The 24,834-nt window shown below is 51.4% G+C and overlaps 1 protein-coding gene across 9 annotated transcripts; it reads right to left on the minus strand.

Annotated features, from left to right (window-relative positions):
- Positions 1 to 899: 899 nt before the first annotated feature.
- On the minus strand, positions 900 to 23,505 carry MED12 (mediator complex subunit 12). 9 transcript variants are annotated; one of them, XM_043896207.1, is made up of 46 exons: positions 23,204 to 23,505; positions 22,568 to 22,672; positions 22,169 to 22,360; positions 21,876 to 22,032; positions 20,641 to 20,822; positions 20,341 to 20,451; positions 19,977 to 20,231; positions 19,458 to 19,604; positions 19,199 to 19,298; positions 18,932 to 19,068; positions 18,436 to 18,567; positions 17,969 to 18,095; positions 17,284 to 17,513; positions 16,701 to 16,781; positions 16,395 to 16,565; positions 16,048 to 16,192; positions 15,831 to 15,881; positions 15,391 to 15,509; positions 15,056 to 15,199; positions 14,461 to 14,624; positions 14,126 to 14,257; positions 13,480 to 13,707; positions 13,159 to 13,303; positions 12,872 to 12,992; positions 12,413 to 12,514; positions 12,199 to 12,312; positions 11,775 to 11,950; positions 11,415 to 11,594; positions 10,288 to 10,359; positions 9,712 to 9,845; positions 9,382 to 9,543; positions 9,033 to 9,144; positions 8,786 to 8,875; positions 8,241 to 8,350; positions 7,844 to 7,979; positions 7,446 to 7,607; positions 6,095 to 6,556; positions 5,741 to 5,891; positions 5,380 to 5,585; positions 5,147 to 5,221; positions 5,000 to 5,054; positions 4,837 to 4,924; positions 2,583 to 2,820; positions 1,640 to 1,768; positions 1,381 to 1,462; positions 900 to 1,175 (listed from the first exon to the last, which is right to left on the minus strand). In XM_043896207.1, exons 1-46 carry the CDS (start codon positions 23,300 to 23,302, stop codon positions 1,132 to 1,134), a joined length of 6,555 nt encoding a protein of 2,184 aa, XP_043752142.1. In that variant the 5' UTR covers positions 23,303 to 23,505; the 3' UTR covers positions 900 to 1,131. The 9 variants fall into 9 exon arrangements, with proteins under 9 accessions (XP_043752142.1, XP_043752146.1, XP_043752140.1 ...); XM_043896211.1 differs by having other exon boundaries at positions 6,095 to 6,469; positions 23,204 to 23,504; XM_043896205.1 differs by having other exon boundaries at positions 4,837 to 5,054; positions 5,389 to 5,585.
- Positions 23,506 to 24,834: the final 1,329 nt, after the last annotated feature.

The raw sequence follows: 24,834 nt of genomic DNA on the forward strand, positions 1-24,834 counted from the left end.
GGATGGTATCCTGAAGTTGTCCAATCGTCAGGTACCACCCACCTATGAGGTTGGGACTGGCCTCTTCCAGCCCCACCAGAGGGCTCCATGATAGTAAACCAGTTTCCTCTCATGTATAGTCTTAGATCTTGAGCCCCAAACCTGAAGGCAAGGGTGCTGAAAATGGCCCTGCCACAGTTCCAAATGTGACTCTGGAGCAACATTTTTGAGTTTTCTCTACTATAAGATGGGAGTGAGGAGGTCACTCTGGGTAACTGTGAAGATGGGTCGTGTGAAAACAAGCAGTTCCAGTAACAGAGCAGAGAGAGAAAAGGGTGCTTCCTTTCACTGGTTTCTTTTCCTCCTGGAACCATTCTGTCCTTCCCCCACCTGTGTGATGGCAACACTTACCAATGAAGGATAATGTTTTGCCCCAGAAATGTGACTCAGGGAACTTCTCTATCTAGGATATCACTTGGTGCGTGATGGGGACCATACAAGGTGGCCCAAAGGATAGGCAGTGTCTGCCACCCCCACCCCCCACCCTGAAGCTTATTCAAAATCCAGCGTGTGGGGTGGGTGGAAAGAGAATCAGGTTCCAGTGATTCTTCCCCTGGTCCAGTGGCTCCTCTCGAATCCCAGCAGTGTTTCCTCCACGGAGACAAGCTATACAGAAGTCACACCATCTAGATGAGAAGATGAGCTGCCCTTATTGAGAGACTAAGGCTCCAAGTCTTAATGTGTTGCCAGGTTAGAGAAAGGAAGAGATGGTAGCAACCCAATTAGAATTCAGAAATGTAGGGGGTGGAAGGTGAACAGGAGAGATGATCTGAACAGAATGAAGGTGCTGACTTGCTGGTCCAGCCCCCACACCCTTCCAAGAGCCCACCCTTCCCAGACACGCAGATTCACACACTTCCTTTGCAAAGAAGCTCTGTGTATTGGGTGCAACAGCTCTGGGGTCTCTATATAAATAATATACAAAACCCAACAGCTCAATGCCTCACATTAACAAAAATACTAAAAACTCATTAAAAATGGAGCCTAAGGGAAGAGCCCCAACCACTACTGGTGCTAGCCCGGGAAGAGGACTGGGAATTAAGAGGAAACGGTGGGGCCACATCCAGTGCACAAGCAGTTCCTCCAGGTGGCTCAGTAGCGTCCAAATATGTTGGTACTGGGCTGTGGCTGGGTGTCTGTGAAAAACAGAGACTATCAGGGATGGGCAGCCAAGCAGGGGTGAGGGGAGCCAAGCATGAGGAGAGCCGCTCAGGCAATGCTTCCCCCCACAAGCTGGGCCTGAAGCAATCACCTCAGCTACTTTGACCTCTACCCTCCACCCCTCTCCCGCTCCCCCAGTTATTCTGTGGGGGCACTCCTTGGGCAGGAAGGCAGGCTTACTAGAGAGCTGTTGTTGGAGCTGCCGGACCAAAGCTGCTGTCTGTTGTTGTTGTTGTGTCTGCTGAAGCCCCTGGCGCTGGAACTGAGATGAAAACAGGACATGGAAGATGGAACTCGAATGTTCCCCATCCTTCTCCATCTTCACGTCCCCCCCCCCCCCGCCCTGTAGAGGGCCTGGGCTTGCCTCCTGCCTCTCCCTAGCTGCACACGCTGCCGCCCCACTGGGGGCGGGGGGTGGGGGCTGGAGCCCAGCAGCTACCTGGGGCTGGGATTGGGGTTGGGGCTGAGGCGGTGCCGCCTGCTGCTGCTGCTGCTGGTGTGCCTGTTGCTGCTGCTGCTGCTGCTGCTGCTGCTGTTGCTGCTGCTGCTGCTGCTGTTGCTGCTGCTGCTGCCGTGAAGACAGAAGAGATCCATGTAAGGAGAGCAAGGGGCTGAACCTCAGTGGTGGAGGGACAGGGAGAGCAGAGGAAGCACAGGGAACTCTGGGTCTGCTGCCTTCCGTGCTCAGGCAGCTGCAGAGAAAATCTAATCTGGAGTGCCCAGCAGATGACCCCCAACTCTCTCCAACCAGGACCCCTGGAAAAGGGGGGAGGGAGGGAACTAGCTTCTCAAGGCGCCACTACGTGCCAGCTCCCCTGCAGGTACTTAAGGTACTTGCACTGCCACTATCTTTTTGTCTTTTTTTAAAAATCTATTTAAATTGAAGAACAATTGCTTTATAATATTTGTTTGATTTCTGCCATACATCAACATGAATTAGCCACAGGTGTACATATGTCCCCTCCCTCTTGAACTTCCCTTTCACCCCCTTCCCACCCCTCTAGGTTGTCACAGAGCACCAGGTTTGAGCTCCATGAGTCATATAGCAAATTTCCACTGGCTCTAATTTTACATGTGGTAATGTATGTTTTTCAGTGCTACTCTCTCAATTCATCCCACCCTCTCAATCCCTCTGATTGTGTCCACAAGTTTGTTCTCCATGTCTGCATCTCTACTGCTGCCCTGAGAAAAGGTTCATCAGTACCATGTTTCTAGATTCCACATATACGCATTAATATATGACATTTGTTTTTCTCTTTCTGACTTACTTCACTCTGTATAATAGGAGAACCACCCAGAAGAGCTTGTGCCTCTCCTTGCCCTCTTCCCCATCCTCCTCCTCCTAGGTCTCCCTGGTCCCAGATGAAATCCCAGGGCCTTACCCGCAGGATCTGCTGCTGCTGCTGCTGCTGCTGCCGGATATGGTACTGTTGCTGCTGCTGCTGCTGCTGCTGCTGCTGTTGTTGCTGCTGTTGCTGCTGCTGCTGCTGCTGCTGCTGCTGCTGCTGCTGCTGCTCAGGCAGGATGGAAGCCGACCGGATGCCGGCCTGGACACCCTGGGGGCCCAGTGGGGTCATGGTGCCTATCATGGGTGTTTGCTGCAGTGTCTGGTGGGAAAACCTATAAAGACAAGGAAAGGCAGAGATCAAGGCATGGGCTGTGGGGGGAGAGGGGCAGATGAGCCCCAGGTCTCTGACCCCAAAGAAACACCAACAGGCCATTTCATTCACTTCTGTCACCAACCAGAAGAGCCTTTTTGGCTTCTGACAGATTACTAAGTTGGGGAATGAGAAGCAAAGACAACTCCCTACTTATAGTGTCTCCTAACCTTCATGGTCGGAGAAGGCAATGGTACCCCATTCCAGTACTCTTGCCTGGAAAACCCCATGGACAGAGGAGCCTGGTAGGCTGCAGACCATGGGGTCGCTAAGAGTCGGACATGACTGAGCGACTTCACTTTCACTTTTCACTTTCATGCATTGGAGAAGGAAATGGCAACCCACTCCAGTGTTCTTGCCTGGAGAATCCCAGGGACGGCAGAGCCTGGTGGGCTGCCGTCTATGGGGTTGCACAGAGTCGGACACGACTGAGGCGACTTAGCAGCAGCAGCAACCTTCATGGTTAGGGATTTTTCAATTCTATTGTAGCTGTTTTTCTCTTATGAAATGAAACACAGCCTGAGCATAGGCTAGCTATTCTATCAACACTCACTGAGGTTGTTCAGCTTATTACTATAGTCAGGGTCTTGAAGACTGCTGAGTTCTACTGCTCCTTACACTTTCCTGACCCCAATCTGTACTTCACCTCAATAGGTTACTGGCTGGGTTCCTGTCTAAAGTCTTCTGTCTCCTTCCCTTTGCATCCTCTCCACGTGGTGGTGGTTTAGTCGCAAAGTCATGTCCTGCTCTTGTGACCCCATGGACAATAGCCTGCCAGGCTCTTCTGTCCATGGGATTCTCTAGGTAGGAAAACTGGAGTGGGTTGCCATTTCCTTCTCCAGGGGATCTTCCCAACCCAGGAATCGAACCCAGGTCTCCTGCATTGGCAGGCAGATTCTTCACCAACTGAGCTATAAGGGAAGCCCATCCTCTCCATGAGACCCACGTTAATTTTTCAACATACCCAAATCATCACATCATTTTCCTGATCAAGAGCGCCTTCTGGGATTGTGTCTCAACCCTGTGCCAAGCATTCCAAGCTCTCCCTCAACCTGTCCACTCCCAACCTATCCCTACTCCGTCCCTGGCATGAATCTTAAACTCTAGCCAAGCTCTTCTCCTGCCTGTCCTCCCAGCCACCCTACATGTCTTTGTTAATGCTACGTCCTCTACTGGGATCCCCCTCCTTCTCCTCTTTCCCACAAATCCAAATCACAGCTATCCTTCAAAGGCCAACTCAAGTCAGACCTCCTTCATGAAACTTTCTCTGATGACTCAGGCCCACAATGATATCATCCCCCACTTTTCCTGAATTCCCATTTTATTTCACAGCACCCAACTGCACAGCTGACTGTATCTTTCATTACCACGTTGTCTAGGTACTCTTCTGAATAAGTCTCTTCTTCCCAGCTAGAGCAAAAATTCTGTGTGGTGAAGGACTTTGGATTTTTTTTTCAAATAGCTTTCCTCACCCCACCTGGTCCTAGTATAGTGCTAGCCACACAATGGGCACTTAATCAGTATCTCTAAGGGACTTTTCTTCTGGTCCACCCCCCAGTGTTCTCAACCCTAAGCTGCAGAACCTCAAGACACGATTACAATGTCTTAAGTAAGGCCTAATTGACATTCAGTAAGGTGGGAGGATGTGTTCGCTGGTCCATTCCAGCACTAAACTGCTCTAATGGTAGCTAGATGACTCCTTCCCACACACTGCATCTATGAACTCCAGGTCTTTCCTTCTCATAAGCATATAAGTGATTTATCCTCTTCAGTTCTCAAAGAAATGTTGGGAAGCAGGCATGAGAGTACTGGCCACCAGTTCCCCTTCCAGCTCTGGCATTTTATGTCGACAGGCCAAGTGGCCAGGTACATGCTGTTAATGCCTCCAAAAGTTCTGACTAGTCTCACCACATCCAGGCCCAGGTTTTCCCAAATCGAAAGCCTCAGTGTCTCCGCCATCTCTGGCTCACTTGGGTACCTTTGAGTGGAGGTCAGCCCATGTCCGTAGGTTGGGGCCTGCTGGTGCACATAGCCACTGGGCCGCTGTTGCAGGTGGCGAGTAGGATCTACAAGAGTAGGATTGGTAGAAGGGTGGGTGCTCTGGTAAGGCTGGCTGGAGTAGCTGGGGGGCACCATGGTACCTGCAGGGCCTGTGTGTTGCTGCAATCCCACATGAGAAACATAAGGAGTATAGCCCTGGAGGGGAGGAAGAGAGCGGGTGTCAGAGCCAGGGGTGTGCAGACCAGCCTGCCTCAAGCTCCCCAAGTCTCCCCATTTTGCGCCCTTACCTGGGAGGTCTGCAAACCGTACGAAGAACTGGGAGTCATCTGATGGACAGATGACTGTCCCAACATCCCCTGACTCTGTTAGAGGGAAAAAGGAAACAAACTCAAACTCTGGAAGTGCTTTCTGCCACCTCGTTTCTTGCATCTCCCACTCTGCATGTCCTTGTGAAGACCCCAAATTCCTGTGACCTTCAAAAGCCCCTCTCCCTGACGGCCCTCCCTACGGCCCCTCTCACTATCTTTGCCTGGAGCTGTTGGCGAAGGCGCTGTCCTTGGGGCGCTGTAGGCTGCTGCTGTCGGTACACAGATGTCTTGTAGGAGCCAGGTTCCAGTCCCATGACACCAGTCATGGTCGTGGGCAGCACTCCAGGGTAAGGTGGGCGGGTAGGCAGCTTCTGCATCGGTAACCGCATGGGGCGGTATGGGTCCACGCGGGGGCCACCTGGAAAGGGGAGGTGGCTGACCTCTTTAGGCTCTTTGTCCCTCCGTCCCCTGCTCAGCGCCCCGCGCATCCATAGCTCCTGGGAGAAGTGGCATCACCCTTCAGATGGGAGGAATGTCTGGGTCAGTCCCTCGCACCCAGTGGCTGGTACTCACCTGCTGGCAGTGGCTGGTTCTGGGTGTAGAGGCCTATGGAGCTCTGCCTGTAGCTAAGGTGAGAGATGGAGCCAGGGTTGGCATGGTGCAGGAGGTCTGGAGGCACTGTCACTCCGTAGGGGCCGCTTCGGCCTGGGCCCATTCCATAGTCCTGTGTGAACGACAGGGGAGGAAGGTGAGAGGGCTGGGGTCAAGTGGGAAAGGAGGGCAGAGCAGGAGGTGGAGCTATGTGGCTCATTGTTTTAATTCTAAAAGTACCCCTTCCTCAAATGCCCCCAGCCCTCCCACAACCAGGATGAGAAAGAGAAGGGGGCTGGGAAAGACATGCACAGGGACAGCAGCAGCGGTGCTCACTTCCGTCTTGGCGGCAGGCTGGCTGCGCTTCTTGCCCTTAGTGGACTTCTTCTTGCGTTCCTCAGTGCTGGGTGGAGCAGCTCCAGGTTTGTCAGTTTTGGGGGGCTCTGGAGCCTTTTTTTCAGGCTCTAACAGGGTGGGGGCAGGGGGTTCCTCATCTTCTGGAGGCAGTGGCAGTGGCTCCAGGTAGTAGGCGCGGGGCCGGGGCCTCAGGTGTGTGTGGTACAGCAGCAGCCGCTGCTGCTCCTCTCCACGGGCCACGCGCCGGTCCACCCGGACTGTTCCAAACCAGCCCCAAGATAGTGGCGCTGATGGCTTCAAGCCCTCAAAAAGATCCCAGGGAGAGAGCTTTTGTTTGGTGGAAACCTGAAGACCCTGCTCCAGAAAATGAGAAATAGTGAGCTGCTGAAACTTGGAAATTACAACACAGACCTTGAAGGCTTGCAGGAGAGGGAAAAGTATCTGTTGGCAACAAAAGAAAAAAAAAGTTCATGGGTAGATTCAGGGAAGATGGTGAGAGGAAGACAGATAGACATGGATATACACACAGGGGAGGGAAAATGAAGAGGGGATGGTAGGGAGCAGAGGGAGACAGAGACAGACACTGACAGTCAGAGGGAGACAGATATAGAAACAGGAAGGCAGAGAAAGAAAAGGCAGTGAGAGACTGAAGGCAGCCAGAGAGACAGACAGAGACAGGGAGAGCGAGAAAAACAGGAAGAGAGAGACAGGCCGAGAGAGAGAGAGAAAGAGAGACACAGAAAGATAGACAGAGACAAATAAGCAGGAAAACAATGAAGAGAACACCTATAGGAACAGGTTGGGCTTCAGATTTGGAACCCCAGATCCTTATTCTCCTCTCCCTCTACTACACACAATGATGATGACTACTCAATAAATACTGCAACTCACAGAAAGAGGGGACAGAGAAAACTATGCTGAGATAGGTGGATGGGAGGAAAAAGATGCAGGGATTAAAGAGATGTGGGCCATCGGCCAGGCAGATAGGTGGGGTGCAGGCTGGGGTGGAGCAGAATGGGCTGTGGGTGGGGCAGAGGAAAGAGATTGGGGTGCTGAGAAATGGGTGGCAGGTACAAAGGTGGTGGGGATGATGGGTAGTGGGGAGGGGTGAAAGGAGAGACCAAGGAAAGAGAATGAGACTCCCAAGACAGGGAGAAGATACTTGAGGAAAATTAAGTGATTATCTCAACACCCCAGTGACGGTTCTTGCTTCCTCATGGAGGCCGATGAACTTGTTGCAGCTACAAGGTAAAAGCAGGGGAGGCTCTGGCCCAAAGGGGAACAAAGGTGGGAGGCAGGAAGCAGGGGGTAGGAAGATAATGGAACGTGCCTCCTTCTTGAAGATAGAGTCGAAGCCAGCAATCTTGTTGCCCTTGGTGTCGATAAGGGAGCCCTGCGGCTCACACGTGATCACATCTCGAGTCGGCTTGGGCAGTGGCAGCAGCTGGTAAACTTTTTCCAGACTATCTGACTGGCGTTCCGCCAATTCTTTCTGCAGGCACAAGAAGACAGGACAAGAGTTTCAGGACACAGGAAACAGGAATGGGACCTCTCAGGGGCCAGCACAGAAGCTGGCCCGAAGAAAACCCTCAGTAAATCCTCACTAAACAAGTAACAAAGAAGACACAGATGTGTGAGGGAAGGGTAGAGGGGCAGGATGATATCACTGAGGCTGGACTCCCTCAAGGAAGAGGGAGGAGGCCTCTAGGCCTCGCTCCCTCTGCTCACCCGCAGCTTCTTCACCAGGTTCATGTAGGCACGTTTGTTTTCCTCCATGCTGCCCTGGGAGATGCTGGACATGTCCGCAGCTAGGGTCCCATTGATGAGCACACTTAGCATGTCCAGGACAGTGGTGAAGAGCTCGCTATAGCAGGAAGCCAGGGAGAAAACCAGAGGAGAAAGAGTTTCAGACAGACAGAGATGGCCAGCTTGGACATGAGCAGGGAGCAGGCACCCAAACCATGTTAAGAAACCCCAGATCCAAAAAAAAAAGAAACGAAACCCCAGATCCTGGACTTCAGAGCCCAAAGTGTCAGCCACATCTACTGCCACGGTCATGCACCTGGTTTGGGGGAGGGGCTCCTCTTGGGGATGAAAGTGGAGGGAGGGGAGGGGGATGCTTTACTTGTTGGACTGCATGTCGACAGTGCCGCTGATGATGATATCCAGGAGGAGCACAGCCCACTCCGTGGTCTGCTGGGTGCTGCGTTGCACCGTGTCAAACATGCCCCCCACCTGCCGGGGCCACAACAAGTCAGTCAGATGGCTCAGGGGCAGAAGCAGCCTTTAAGGAAGCTCAGATTAGAACCTGGGCTACATGATCTCAGGCCAATGACTTAATTCTCGACCTCTCTGGGCCTTGGTTTCCTTACTTATATAATGATGGAGTTGGACCAAAGGACATCCAGGATCTCATTGAACACTCCACAACAGGTGTCTAGGGCTTCTCAGGCCCAGCCAGAATCTACAATACTGAGGCAGGGTCCCTGCAAGGATACAGTCTCCTTAACCACTTTCAGGTCCCACGTCCTCTAGGAGAGCTGGGTTAATACATGAAGATCCAGGCAAGCCTGGGTCCTCATCTGCATTCTCGCCTCCCCGGGCTGGGGCTTCTTTGTCTGAGGTCCTAGCTCCACCCCTTTCCTCCTTCTTCCCAGCTCCCCCTCTCACCAGGTTGAGCCGCAGTTTGAGTGCCTCATGCATTAGCTGCTTTGGTTTGCAATCGTCTAAATACTGGTCGTCTCTCCAATTATTCACAATCTAAGACAGAAACAAGTACAACACACAGCTCAGGGATTTCGTTGTGTCAAACAGGGTGTTCTTGTCAGAAAATACTGAAGATTAAGAGTACATAGGTGGCCTCTTGGCTGCATCCTCCTCTGCCCTCCTGCCTAGCTCCAGGCCCAAAGACCCATACCTGGTGGACCTGGCTGTAGAGGGAGGTAAGGAGTCCCTCACGCTGCTCATCCTGGCCCTTCAGACATGTCAGCACCAGAGATAAGAAGGGCTGCTGGCTCAACAGGGACATGCTAGAGACAGGAGGAGAAGAAAAAGAACAGGACCAGGTCAGGCAATTTCCAACCTCATTCCTCCAAGCCCCCAACTCTACTCTTTTAAGATCTAGCCTCTTGTTTGACCATCTCTCTTCTCCTCCGATTGTACCTTTTTCTGATTTTGATCCTCACCTCTTTGCCCCAACTTCTCTTCCTCCCTGGGCCTCCTCTCCTTTCCACTCCGCAATCCCAGCCCCACAACTGCCGCTTTACCTCTTTTGCTTTTGTCGATCACGTTCTTTGTGGGAAGAGGAGTCCAGGTGCTGGCCCTTCTCTAACTCTTCCCCAGCAGCCTTTAACACATGCCCCTGGACTGAGGTGGGCAGTTTGGCAATGAGAGGAGCCACCAGCCATACACCGGAGCGTTCTAGGGAGCTGGAGAGATGGCACACGCAGGGTTACAGAGGAGCCAGGCAAGGCTGGAACAATCCCTCCTCTCTTTTCTAGATGGACATGCCTGACATCTCCGGGCAGCTGAAATCATTTACACTACTGGAAGAGAAAACTCAGAAGTGGATGGGTCCTAACACATTTCTACTCAACCTGAGCACAGGCTTGGTCTTGCTGCTGCTGGGCATGTTGCTTGCAGCATTTCCAGAAGATGACCCTGTCTCTGCAGACTGCTGGAAAACCTCGATTGTGGCCTTGGCGATGTTCTCTAAGAGGGAGTTCATCTCCTAAGGAGGATGAAAGGCACAGGGCAGGTAAATAGGTTAGCCGCTGCCAAAGGCAAAGAGATAGTAGGAGAGATAGGAGATGAGGACAGAGGAAGGCACCCGTGGAGGCTGATGGGAGGGTAGGGACACAACTCTGTTGGGCGTCATGCCCTCCACCACCTTGTAGTACTTCTCCAGTGCCCCACTGTCTTCTTTACATACCCCCTTACAGTTGTGGCCACAGAAACAGCCTCTACTACCACAGCTGCCAACCTTCCCCACAGCTCACAGCCCCAGCACTCTCAACCCATGCCCCTTATCATCAACTCTACACATCCGCCATCTTCCCATCCTCTCTTATCTCCAGAACCCAAAGGTAGAACCTAGGCTCTTCTATGGCAGCCCCCTTCCCTGACACATATTGTTGGAAGTGAGTATGGGAGAGGGTCTGGGAACCACTCACATTGTTAGGGGTCTGCTTGATCATAAGCTGCAGTTCCAACGAAGACTGGCGCATGGTCCACTGGTCCAAGTTCTGTGACAGAGACCCCATCAGCAAGCTAGTCATCACTGTGTCATCCCAGCCACTTAGTACCCTGATGCCAGCCCCTGATCTCTCACAACCTTGAATCACATATGCCTGGAGGTCTGAAAGGGCCCTCGACTTCCACTCTTTAGGAAAGATCACACGTAAATAATCCAAAATGGCTGAAAAAAATCTATCCTATTTCAAAAGTGGTTTTGGAAAAATTTCACATCTTCCCCAGTTTCCTGCTCCAGAGCCTCACATTCCTCAGCATCAGGAAGTTCTGCTTAATGCTTAACTTAAATCTTTGATGTTGACGTTGAGGCTCGCCACTCCTGTTTTCAAAGTCCTTTACAGACCCGAGGGCTAGTCTTAGTTAATCTCTCTGAGGCATTATCTTCTCTCAGCTGAAGAGGCCTCATTCCTTTAGGTTTTCCTCAACAGCTTTATTTTTCCACCCCCCAGTCACATGAATGTCTGCAGCAGTGTGGTGAGGCAGGAAGGGTGCAGGCAGACCTGGGCTCCTATACTGACTCTAAACTTACCAGCTGCGTGAGTTACTGAACCTCGGGCAAGTTACTTAACCTCTTCAAGCCTCAGTTTCATTGATGCTCAAACAGGGATATTCATACCTACTTCACAGGGTTGTAAAGACTAACTGAGGAAATCTATGTAGATTACTGAGCACAGTACCCAGCATGAAGCAGCCACTCAATGAGCAGTAGCTTTCCAACAGCATTACTACTCATCACTGAGCTATGACCAACATGCCAGACACATAAGACCAAAACCTAGACCTCCCAGATGCTCTGTCTCCCACTGATAAGCCAAAGCCCTACTCCAGCCAGTTGTGTGCCCTCACCCAATGGTTCACTCTTGAGTCTAGACCATATTGGCCTGACTTCAAAACCCATGCTGGAGCTGTTTCTCTCACCACCTTTTGTCCATATCCTCGTTAATCTTCCTACTTAATTCCCCCTCTCTTTTTCTCTCAAGGTTCCCATCATTTCACCCCAGGTTCAGGCCCCACTGCTTCCTCCAGGGCCCCTGTCACCTTGGCCTACCTGAAGAATACGCTTAATGCGTTGCCGCTGCGGGTTTTCCCCATCCTCGTTGTCCAGCAGCCGATGTGGGTAGCAGATAAGCTGCATGAGGCGCTGGGCCTGGGCACTGCTCAACACTGGGTCTTGCAGGTCATTGCTGTCCTCACACAGTGATTTAAGGCAACGTTCTCCTACCCATTCCTGAGGAAGCCAAGAATCAGGGGACTGGGGCAACCAGTGAGGGGGTTAGGAATAAGGGGGATGAACCAGGGGTTGGTGAGGGACAAGAGGTGTGGCAGAGAGGTGGTGTGATCATGACAGGGAACAGGACTATATTATATAGCAGCATTTAAGAGGTCTTCGGGAGAAGGTGAGACTGACCTGCTGGCAGATGCTGCGTAGCACGTACTTGGCATAGACATCCAGACTGGCTGTCTCCACAGAGATGTTGCGGCCACCCTGCCTCCGACCACCACTGCCACCTCCTCCCTCCTCCTCTGGAAGTTCTTCTGTTCCTCCTGTCACAGTGAAGCCCGAACCCTTCAGTTCCGCATCCCCTGCGGTTCATGGGTGGGAGATACGGAGGGCAAAGTGAGATCCCAATGCTGTGTGGAGACCTGCCCCAGAGCCACAGAAGCAGCACTCCCCAAATCCTGCCCTATGGGACAGAAACATACTTCCCTCCTTCCTCTCCTCCAGAAAGGTCAGAGAGACCACCTTTAGGAGAGAGAAAGACCGTCCTTTGTAGTTTAGCTGGCGCTCCACCCTATACACACTTTTGGCACCACTCTTCCTATCCCCATACCAAGTACAAACACAGCCTTGAGAACAGCAAACACAGCTCCATCCACGATGCGGTTCTGGGAGGCAGCCAGCAGGTGGCGGTCACAGGAGGAGCGGATTCCTACAGTAGGCTTGTCTGGAGGAGAGAGCTGAAGTCAGGGGAAGCCAAAGTAGAAACGGTGGGGGTAGGGTAGCCACACTTTCCTTGGCAGGCTAGCTTGGATGGAGTCACTTACTTCCATCCGATTGGCAAGGATTGAGTTGAGGTGTCTTGAAAAGGTGGAGGAGGATGCGGCAGGTAAGCCGGGCCCCTGGCTCAGAGTCCTGTTCACTGCAAGCTACAGAGAAGACATAGAGGAGGGGAAAGGATGAAGGTGGGCTACATGTGGGTTTGTGGGTGGTGAGGCACTAAAAGGGTGGCTGAGGTCAGGCAAAAGGAGATAACACACTGGAGGAGAGGTGAGGGAGCCAACTGTTCTATAGTGTAGAGGGGAGAACCTGGACAGGTCAGGAACAGGAAAGACTGGGGATACAGGTGCAGGGTCAGAAAGAGGCCCCTCCCAGCCTGAGGCACACAACAGAATTGGCCTCTGGTGCCACCAGGAGCCCCACACTGAACAAGGAGAGTATGGTCATTGAGTGTGTATTGACATTGGGGGTCTAGACTTTCTAGGGGTCATGAATTGGTAGTTTACCAGCATTAAGGAGTGAAGGGATGGCCGCACAGCGAATCAGATCCTCCAGGAGCAAACACTGCCGAGCGATGAGGATGGCAACAAAAGTGGCCAGGGAGTCGTGAAAAGACAGGTCACTGACCTGGAGGAAAACAGCAGACACACACCAGGACTCAGTGTGAAGAGAGTTCTCCTATTCGGGGTGCTGGACCTCCATTCTGCAAAAAGCTGTCCCTCTGCTCTCACAGTCACTGGGAGCAGACTCCTGCCCTGGGGACTGCCCAGTGCACCCCCACCCCCAGTCTCACATCTACATTGCAGAGGAGGTCGTTGAAACCACAAGTGCCATTGTTAGAGGAGCAGCACAAGGCCTTAAGCACTCCCAGCCATTCTGCACTCAGTGACTTGCAATAGCCGGTCAGCTCTGCACACAGGATGGCGATGTCATTCACCCTGGGGAAAAGTACAAATGCCCTCAGCAAAAACCTTGTTCCGGCAAAACCTCAGACTCATTAACTTTTCATCTCTACCCCGGCTATAACCAAGGTTGTGGTACCTCCCAGGCAAGTCATCCCTCCCAACATCAGGCGGGAGCGTGGTGCCCATGCCTCACTCAGTACGCCCCATACCTATCCGAATCATGGTGCCCCACACAGACGTGCATAAGGGCATTGCAGACAAAGCTGTAGCGGTTAGCAGGGTTCTCACTAAGACTCTTGCCTAGCCCCGTGTAGGTGAAGGTGTGAGCGGCGGGGTTCTCTAAAGTGTCGATCATGAACTCGGGTGCCCAGCGCATGTTGGACTCTGATGGCTCCACATTGCAGTAGATGGTGTTCTTCACCTTGGAGCAGAAGTCACTGCAGGGGTAGGGGAGAGGAGAGAGCAGTATTGAGGAAGTGCTAGTGAGCCAGAGGGATGGTCAGGAAAGAGGAGAAAAGGACAAAAAGGAGAAAATGAGGGACCAAGGCCCTTAAGGCAAGAAGAGGGGAAATGGGACAAAGCCGACCAACTGGGCAGGAAAGAAACCCAGTGAGGGTAAGGCACAGGGGCCCCAGGAAGCGGGGAGAAGCGTGGGCCCTGCAGGCGTGGGCTGGAAGCAAGGCTGATGAGGAAGGAGGCCCACTTTTGGGGACCAAGAACACTTAGAGGACACTGTCCCCAAATGACCCTGCAGACACAGCAGGGTGGTAGGCTGTGTTCTGCTCCTGAGTTGGGCAGCAGCGAGGAGATGGGATGAGGCCCCACTCTCTACCCCTTACCTTCCACCTCTCTTACCTGAAGAGTTCCCCAAATTTGCTCTTTAAATGGCTACAGGAGGTGTACAGATCATAGAGATATGCAAGGATACAGCGTTCTGCAGAGGAACCATCAGACCGGTTCATCCCGTGCTTGACTACGCCACACAGCCTGTCAAGAAGGGACAAGGTCGTGCCTGGAGCAATGGCAGGTCTGTGCACCAAGATTCCTGTCCCTCCACAATGTTCTCTCCCCTCCCTACCAGGAAGGCATGCACTTCTGCATTGTGAGAGCCCTATGTGTTCTCTGCAGGTCATTTCCAACAGCCTTCACCGGGGCCCCATTGGTTTTGGTTATTCTGAAACCCCACTTACCCCTCAAAGACCTGTGCCATCTGGTCCTGGTTGAGGATGAGGCAGGCGTGATAGTGGCGCAGGACAGCCACGATGCACAGGCACAGGCTAGTGGTGTAGCTGCCCACCAGATCTGAGGATTTGAGAAGCAGTTCTGCTTCGACTACACTCAGTTCATTCAGCAGCTAGCAGAGCAAGTGGTTGAGAAACAAGAAGAGGCCTCGAATGTTATACATCATTCCCCTTCCTGTGAGAAAACTGGAGCCCCTTCCTGCTAGAGACGCCTCAGCCTGGAAGGGCCCCAGTGGCATATGCCACTGCCCTTTATTCTATTAAAGGCAAGCCACATCAATGATCTACCCAGTGTCCAGGATACAATCCTATGAAGTCCACAGCAGAAGGACAGTCCGTGCCCAGTGCTCTAACCCATCTCTTGGGCCTCCCCAGGGAGCACTTGAGTCTCTATTCCTGCTGGCTTAGCTCACGGGCCACTCCCACGACACTAGCCTTTTGGTCCCTCCAAATAACCTGGGACACTGGCTTGAGCCTCTGCTCTTGTCCTTGTGACCCTGTAATGCACAAACTCCCTCCTCCCTCATCTCCCCAACTCCCCCACCTGAATGGCAAAGTCGATGAGGCCACTGATGCTGAGTGAATATTCCATGAGGTCGAAGATAAACTGCACATGCTGCACCAGAGGCAAGTGGTACGACATGCCAAGGGCAAAGCTCGTGATCTGCTCCAGAACATTCCGGGAGACCTGATAAGGGCAGTGGGAGTGAGATGGGAGTGGAGAGAGGTGGGAAGAACCAGGGCAGCAGGAAAGGATGATGGGGAAAGGGGGTGAAAACAGGAGGCTTAGCCTGCCTGGGGGAGAAAAAAGATAAGGAGAGAAGGAAAACAGGACAAGGAGGCCAGAATGTGGGAAGCGGGCTGGACTTAGGCCCACACCTGAGCCGTGACCTGGTGTTGGTCATAATGTGAAAGGTGCTGGAACTTAGCAAAGATATCCTCGGCAGTGGGAAAAGCTTCAGGTCGGTTTCGTCGCCGCTTCTGTCCATCCTCCCCACCTGAGGGGACAGTTGAAAGGAACCAGTCAGGACGGGGAAGATAACCAGGCAACTGGGGGTGGGGGGTATGGAGAGAAGGCTATGGTGGGGAGGGAAAGGGGAAGGAAGGGAGGGAGGGAGGAAGGGAAGGAAGGAAGAGGGAAGACGGGAAGGGAGGGTCAAGGAAGGGGTGGGGGAGGGATGAAGGGAAGGGAACAGTGAAGCAAAGGTTTGGAGGACCACAGACTATGTGGACCTTAGAGGAGTACATACAGGGAGGTGCTAGGTTGAGGGAGGGAAGGGAGAGGGAGGGCGGGTAGTATGGGGCTTACTGTGAGGTACCTAAGAATGTCAGGTCTCCAGGATTCAGAGGCACAATAGGAGCAAGCTGGTCTGCAGAGGGGGGGAATGAGGGGGGAAGTTTCAAAAGGACTAGAGCTCTCAGGAGACTCCAAGAGACAGGACATTGGGACATGACTGGGAGTTCCCTATGCTGGGGAAGGGAAGACTGACTAAGGTGTTCTTTGGGGGAGATCCATTTCAGGTGCCTCAAACCCACCAGTTTCTGCTGTCCCCTTGCGGTTCAGAACCTTCAGGATATCCTTGGTAATTTTCTTGATGGCATGGCGGGCATCATCTCGCTGCTTTCCCACCCCAAACAGTACGACCAACCGCTGGTTGCACTCATGGCTGCATGACTCCTCCTGCATCCCAGCGGCACCATCAGACTCCAGCAGGGATCACTCTCCCTCCTCTCAAAAGCATGCTCCATGCCCCTCAGCACCCCAGCACTCCAACCCTTCCCAGCATACCACACCCTCAAGAACAGCTCCAACCCCTTGGCAAAGTCCTTGGACAGAAACCTGGGCTCAGAACAGAGGGTCGGAAGGTGTTGGCGAACGGTACCTGGGGGATAGGAAAGTGTGTGGCATACTGCACATGCCGCGGCTGGTCATAAAGAACCCCAAGGGTTCCTTCTAGCTTCTCCTTGGGTGGGGGCTTCACCTCCTTCTCAACATCTGGTTTCTCAGGGGATGGACTGCCCTTCCCCTCACAGGGCATAGTGGGGGAGAACAACTAAGAGAAAGGTGAAAGGGCAGAACATTTAGAGGAAGACAAAGGGATTGAGGAGGGCGCATAAAGAAACTCCCCAAAGTGGAGTAACGGAAGGACCTCAGGAGCTGGATGCTTCCACACCAGTATGTAACTTACTGAGAAATCAGGCTTCTCCATGTCCTCAAAGAGCACACTGGAGCTAGGATCAATGTCCATAGACTCTGAGAGCCCTGGATCCTGAGTGTAGAGAACAGAAGTGAAGCTGCTTTAGCCCTGAGGAGTTGCTCCCCACCATCTCGAATGGTTAATTGGAGTAGAAGAGAGGAGCCCATACTGGGAAAAGCACTGGTTCCAGATCCAAGCCTTGACTGGTCCCTTAACCTCTGCAGGCCTTGGTTTCTCTCAGCTTTAAAATGAGGATAAGGATACCTCATGGGGGGGAATTCCCTGGTGGTCCAGTGGCAAAGACTCGGCACATTTACTGCCATGGTCCCTGGTTGGGCAACTAAGATCCTGCAAGCTGTGTGACACAGCTCCCCCCAAAAGAAAAACAATACCTCACAGGTCTGTTGTGAGAATCAAATGAAAAAAAAAATAACTTGAGAGTGCTTGCTAAACTGCAAAGCACTAAGCAAATCCTACCCTCCTTACTTGGTAAAGTATTCTCAGAGGACTCCCAGAGCCAGGAAGATGGGGCTGTCAAGAAGAAACAATCTAGGACAAGGAAAAGCTCACTCACCTCCAGCTTGCTGCTGCTGCTGCCCTCAGCCTCCTTGCGCTCTGGGTCATCAGCTGGGTCATCAAAGGGAGAGGGAGGCCGGGGACCAGGGGCTCCGAAGGCAAGGTCCCCTCGGGAGATGAGGGTGCAAGTGTACATGTTGTGGGAGAAAACATCATGTCGAATCAGTTCACAGAACAGCAGTACCAAGTTAAAGAATTCCACTCGCTCACTCTCACTTCGGGGGTCCGCTGGAGAGAGGGAAGAAAAGATGAGTTAGAGGAGCACAAAAGAGACAGGCAGAAAGAAATACACTGAAGGCATGGTGCTCCCAGGTACCTGAAGTAGACAAGAATAGGAATGATTAAAAAAAAAAAAAACCAACAAAACCAAAACTATTGAGGGACAAAGTGTCGTTGGTTATCCTACCCCACCTTCTGCCCCACACACTGTCTCCTAAAGGAATACAGCATCTCTGCTATTTATACATGAAAATGCGTCAACTGCATGCTCTCATTCTTATTCTTGTCTTTATTTTTCCACTTACAGTTGAACTGTAAGATGATCAAAGACTAGAATTATGTCCAAAAGTCATTATGCTTAGAGCTCAAGACCGAAATATATCCCAGAAGGCCCTTCACTATGCTTTCTGATGACAGGATGGCTGAGTATAGGCAGAGGGAACCAGAGAGTGGCAGGTCCATACTCAGCATGGGAGCCTGTGTATCCAGAAACTGTAAGAGGACATCTTGGAAAATGGGAGCACTGGGAGCAGAAAGGGAGCCAGAGGCAATGGAACCCTTCTCATCTGCAGCTTCCGATTCTCCACAACGCTGTAAGATGAAAGAACAGACTGTAAGATTGGGTTTCGACTATTTCTTCACTTGCCCATGTGCAATCCTTGAACTACTGACTGTTTTGCCTCCATCCCCAAGGTTTTTACTTCCACTCCCCTCCCCTGACTCCCATTTTCTTTACCATCTCCCAATTGCACCTTGGTTGCTACTCTTAACTCTTACATGGTTCCGCTCCTTTCTACTTTTGCCTTATGTCCTCAACTTTCCCTGTACATTTTCTACCACTTCTTCACTCTCACAATTTCAACTTTGGGCCCACTACCAGCTCAATCTGGCTTTGATCCCAACTGCCACTGCCCCATGCGCTGCCCCTAACCTCAGCCTCAATCTCTGCCTGTCTCTTCTCCAGCAGCTTGGCTACCACCATCGCTCGATGCCGACCAGAACGCTTGCAGCTGACAGCCCATTCACACAGTAATGATACCACTGCATCATCATCTGAGGAGATCTGGAGACCAAAGGAAGACAGGGTAAGTAAGGTAGAGTTGAGGACAAAGAACCAAGTTCCAATTTCCCAGCAACTAAACTCCATCTATGGAGAAGGCAATGGCACCCCACTCCAGTACTCTTGCCTGGAAAATCCCATGGACAGAGGAGCCTGGTAGGCTGCAGTCCATGGGGTTGCACAGAGTCGGACATGACTGAAGTGACTTAGCAGCTGCAGCAGACTCCATCTTAAAATATCCTAGGCTCAGTAAGATGGGTTGTCTCTTCAGACATCCTCTGGCTTCAATGCCTCACCACACTTTCCCCTCATATATACTGGTGCTTTTGCTCTGTTTTTCACTTCTCTTCCCCTTCTTGCTTATTACCTCGTGCCCATCCTTGCTAGGCCCCAATCCAAAGATTCGATTACAGAGGGAATCGAGAGAGTTGCTGAAGTCAGAGCGTTCAAAACTATGGCTGTCCAACACTTCCAAAGTATGGAGTACTCGTCCAATGGTGAAGCCTAAGGAGGAAAAGTGGTAAAGGAGACTTAACTAGAGGCCTGGTCTACACCAACTCTCAGATCTGTATGTCCTTACCATCCTGATCCTTTCCTCAAACATTCTTCTTACTGTCTGTCTTCTGGCACCCACCTGCAGTAGCTTCCTGGCACTTATCAAAAGACCAGCGAACCTCAACGGCCTGTCCTCGCTCCTTGATCTGTTGCTCGATCTCCCGCAACTTTGCACGGACCTGCAAAAAGGAGGGCTTTAAGGATGTAGTAAGGCATAAAAAAAAGGCCAGGGCTCCAGGCTAAAAGAACAGAAGCAGGGGCTAGGTCACTATTTCTGAACAAGTAACTTCTCTCACATCCCAGTCCCCTGGGGGTACCGGGCTATTGGTCAGACTTACCTGTTGAGTGAAGGCACTGTTACCCTCTGGCATGGGTAGGTTGGAGGGCGCAATAGGCAGGTGGTCAAGTGGTGAGCCAGTCTTGATTCGACTATCAGTCAGTGAATAGTGCCAAACCAGGGCACTAGGACAACACAGGAGGATGGTCTGCCAGACAGAAACAGCTAAGTCAAACTCAGTTCCCATGGCTACCTGTCTAGAAGCCCACTGTTAAGACCCCACCCTTTGGCTTCTGATCCAAAGTCATTCTGAGTCCCTGGGGTGGCACCACTCCCATCTCTGAGCCCCTCTCCTCATCTACCCTCCTAAAGGCTTTGGGTCTGCTATTTAGGCTTGGATGGGTATTAACTGAAAAGGAACTAACACCCCATGAATGAGAAGCCAACAATTTTCAAGCAAATTCTCAGTGCCTACTTTTGCCCCCAAGTTAGAATCACTCCCATTTTCCAGGAGAAGCACGTGACTCTTCTCAAGATGCCTTTTAATATGAATACTTTCATGGGACCACCCAGTACCTACCTGAAGGATACAGCTGAGGCCAAAAACTAGGGGCCGGTGCTGAGGGCACATAAGCAGGTCACTAAAGGGTGTAGAGGGTGTGCTGCTAGTTGGGGGCTGAGGAGCAGGGGTGGTAGGCAGTGTGCTTGTCGACTGAGTGGACATCACATGAGATGAGTGACTGCTCACACCGTCCAGCTGCAGGGCCAGTCTCCGTGTACAGAAGTAGGCAAGGCGGCGGGAGAGGTACGCAGACTGAACAAACTCTCCAGAGTACTGTGAAGACATGATGATCAAACCCCCCCAGTTCTCTCCAAGGGACACAGCTCTTGTGCCTTATATCTCCTCAAACCCTCCTGAGACCCCCCCAAATCCTAGGCCTTACTCGAAGCAGCAAAGGCAGCAGCAGTTTAAGCAATTCATCCTCTCCAGGGCGGATTTTCTCAAAACACTCAAGTACCCAGGTCAGGAACTCATGTCTGTCCAGCATTCCGTCCTATGGACACCAGGGGTGGGAAGGGGATGAGTTTTGAACAGGGACGATTAGAGATGAGGCAGAGAAAGTAAATGAAAGGATGAGGAAAACCACGAGTGGGGCAAGGTGGCAGATGGACTCTGCTCCATGTTGGCAGAGTATGAGGTCAGGCTCATTTCCATGCCACACATGACACACTCTCCTTCCTACCTGAAACATGAACATGGCCAGCTTCTCATTGTAGTCCCACTGCCGGATTGCCATCTCAACATCATGGGGCAAGGGCCCTATAGTGGAGCCACAGCCCCCACTTCCAGCAGGTCCTGGCCGGTAGTATTCAGCCATCTTTTGAAGCTGCTCCCATAAGCACTTGGTGATGATCTGAGTCCATTCTAGAAAAAAGATGGGAAGATGGCTATTTTACAGTGTCCCTCTGCTTAGAACACCTTCTGTCCCCTACCCCCACTCCCAGTCACCATGTTTCTAAATCCTATTCATCCCTGTATAGGCTCTAGTCAAATGCCACCTTCAACAAGGTCCTACTGTATAGCACAGGGAACTACATTCGATATTCTATAATAAGCTATAATGGAAAAGAATGCAAAAAAGAATATAGATAAACACACACACATATGTATAATTGAATCACTCTGGTGTACACCAGAAACTAACACAACAGTATAGATCAACTATACTTCAACAAAATAAATTAAAACAAAACAAACAAAAAAAAACAAATGTCACCTTCCTAAAGCTTTTCCAGGTATCCCCAAAAGAAAATAACCTTTCTGTTCACTGAATTCTCAAAGAAATTTCTGCCTCCACTTTTTTTATATTACATAATATTATTTATTTATTTTTGGCTGCTCTGGGTCTTCATTGCTGCACGCAAGCTTCTCTGATTGTGGTAAGTGGGGCTAGTCTCTAGTGGTGGAGTACAGGCTTCTCATTGCAGTGGCTTCTCTTGTAGAGCACGGGCTCTAGGGTGTGTAGGCTTCAGTAGTTGGGGCACATGGGCTCCAGAGCACAGGCTCAATAGTTGTGGCTCACAGACTTAGTTGCTCCAAGGCATGTGGGATCTTCCAGATCAGGGATCAAAGCCACGTCTCCTGCACTGGCAGGTGGATTCTTTACCACTGAGCCACCAAGGAAGCCCCTGCCTCTGCTTTTGACACTATGTTTCTATATTTAATTATGGGATTTGTACAGAGGCCTTAGCATCCCTACTAGACTATAAGCATCCTAAGGGCAGGGATTAGGTAGTGATTATCTTTATAGCCCAGTACACATACAGTAGATACTCAAGACACTTGATGTTTACTGAGTGAACGCAAGATACAAGCAGAAGCAAGGAATATAGATGAGGAAGGAGGGTAATTTCAAGGCTTCTCTACCACTCTTTGAAGTGATTAGTGGTAAGACCCCTGGTATTAGGAGTTACTCACCTGTGAAGGGGTCAACATGTCTCTTCTTAACCTTGGTCTCTGAGATTGCTGCATAGTAGGCACAGGTCATCTTAATGAGCCAGGCGGCCCGCATCACAGGCACTGTGTATTTGGCTAAGTACCCAAACACTTCTTCCTTCTTACTGAAAATGGGGACCTGAATGGACATTGCAAACAGTGAGACCTCTCTTACCCCAGTGAGCTGACACCCATGTATTTCAATCTGAGAATCAGAGGGTACTTGGTACTCATGTTCCCCTCTTTGGCCTGAAGAACAGGAAACAGTACCTCACCTTTTTGGCTAGTTGTGTGAGTGGCTTGGTGCCAGCCAGATCAGTAAACCAAGTATTAATGGCACTCTGGGATCGTGCAGTCACCAGCCAGAAGTTGTCCTTCTGGTTCACTTGGGGCTTCCTTCGACCAGTGTCAGAGAGGGTGTTACAACGTAACTTCTCTGCAATGATGCTGCTGAAGTTGGAACTGATCTGAGGGAAGAAAACTACACCTCAGGGTGGGAAGAAGGGGCAGAAAGGTGGATGTGCCTTTGATGGGCAAATGCCAATGTGGTAGCATTAGGTTACGAAGGAAAACACCACCATTTAGGTCATCCCTTTATGTCTTCCCAACCCAGGGCCTTTGCTCCCTCTCAGATTCTTCCAGCCTTTTCCTTCAGCCTGACAGTGTTGTCTCACCTTGGCAGGATTAAAGTTGACATTCTTGGCGGTGCCATGTTCATCCCCAGAGACAGCGGGCTGGTTATTGAAACCTTGCTTTACATTCAAGGCGGTTAATTCATCCTGAGGCAGGAAAACAACATTTTAGCTTTTTTCTTCCTTGGGGGAGGAGGTGGTGGTGGTGGAAGAGGGCAGAAGAGAAGGGAACACGGGTGGAAAAAAATAGGAAGAGGACTGGGGAGTAGATAACACATTGTTATTTAAAAATAATCGCTTATATTCATTTGGACCCCACCCTCACCCCCACAGTACTAAGATTCCCAATCCCCCAGAGCTCGCTCAACAGCACTTTTCCCCTGCGAGTTTACAAGCAGCCTTACTTCACCCAGCCGTCTCAGACAACTTTCTGGGGTGTGTGTGTGTAGAGGGGGCGCCTCCAGCGTGGCCCCAACATCACTCCCGGTTCTAGTCCAGGAACCAGCCCCCACCTCCCTCAGGTCTTACTCTCCGACACCAGCCCACTTTACTCTTCCCCCTTTCGGGACTTTCGCTCCCACGGAGCCGCCCCGCCCCCGCTTCCCCGAGCCATCAGTGCTTCCTCCTATGCCGATCGCTGGCCCCTGGCCCCCTGGAAGCCCGAATTTCTGAACTCACCTCCTTCTGTTTGGGATCTTGAGGGTACACATCAGGAGGCCCCAGCCGCGGCCGCTTCAGGGGCCGGTGTTCGTAGCTCAAGATCCCGAAGGCCGCCATCTTGCCCAGCCCGTAGCGCCAGAGGCGCCAGTCGGGCCCGGCCGCGGGGGGGAGGGGGAGAGGGAGCCGAAAAGAGGGGCGGCAGTGGCGAGGACGGCAGCCGAGAGACTACAAGGGGCACGTTAGAAACTCCCGATCTTTGCCGGAAACTACCGAGGGAAACCGAGGGACGCCGGGAACCGTCTGACAATACCGACCGCAGCGGGGGCGGGCCCAGCCGGCCGTGGGGCGGAGCTCCGCGCCCCCGGAGCTTTTCGGCGCCCGCCGCGGGAGGTGGATTTCACTCAGTCAAGATTCCTGCAGCGTCCGCCAGTCGTGTGCTGCGCTGGGAATACGAACCTGCGAGGTGGGAGGCGGCCGAGGCGATGAGCTCCTACTGGAACTGGGTTCTAAGGGCTAGGTCGTCTGTAGGAACTCTTCCCTTTTTCAACCGCTTTTTCGTTTTCGCATCTGAAAAATAGGTATACTACTAACACCTCCTTTAAGGGACTATTGAGAAGATTAGAAACTATATATGCATGAGAAAGCACGTGTTAAACCCTGAAAGGTCGGCTCTAATCCCTCAAGGTCTTTATGGTCCATGACTGAGGTTCTTAACCTCTTGTGTTTCGCAATCCCTTTAAAATGCTGATGGAAGCTAAGGCCCTTCTTCCCAGAAAAAATGCGCATAGAGATATACAAAATAGATACTTTCTAAGAAAAGGAGTACGTCAAGGCTGTATATTGTCACCCTGCTTATTTAACTTATATGCAGAGTACATCATGAGAAACGCTGGGCTGGAAGAAGCACAAGCTGGAGTCAAGATTGCCGGGAGAAATATCAATAACCTCAGATATGCAGATGACACCACCCTTAGGGCAGAAAGCGAAGAAGAACTAAAGAGCCTCTTGATGAAAGTGAAAGAGGAGAGTGAAAAAGTTGGCTTAAAGCTCAACATTCAGAAAACTAAGATCATGGCAGCTGGTCCCATCACTTCATGGCAAATAGATGGGGAAACAGTGGAAGCAGTGGCTGACTTTATTTTTGGAGGCTCCAAAATCACTGCAGATGGTGATTGCAGCCATGAAATTAAAAGACGCTTACTCCTTGGAAAGAAAGTTATGACCAACCTAGACAGCATATTAAAAAGCAGAGACGTAACTTTGTCAGCAAAGGTCCGTCTAGTCCAAGCTATGGTTTTTCCAGTGGTCATGTATAGATGTGAGAGTTGGTCTATAAAGAAAGCTGAGCACTGAAGAATTGATGCTTTTGGACTATGGTGTTGGAGACGATTCTTTTTTTTTTTTTTAATTACTTTACAATATTGTAGTGGTTTTTGCCTTAAATTGACATGAATCAGCCATGGATTTACATGTGTTCCCCATCCTGAACCCCCCTCCCACCTCCCTCCCCGTTCCATCCCTCTGGGTCATCCCAGTGCACCAGCCCCGAGCACTTGTCTCATGCATCCAACCTGGACTGGTGATCTGTTTCACACTTGATAATATACATGTTTCGATGCTGTTCTCTCAGATCAACCCACCCTCGCCTG

This window comes from Cervus elaphus, chromosome X (genome assembly GCF_910594005.1).
Source record: "Cervus elaphus chromosome X, mCerEla1.1, whole genome shotgun sequence".
Taxonomy (NCBI): Eukaryota; Metazoa; Chordata; class Mammalia; order Artiodactyla; family Cervidae; genus Cervus; species Cervus elaphus.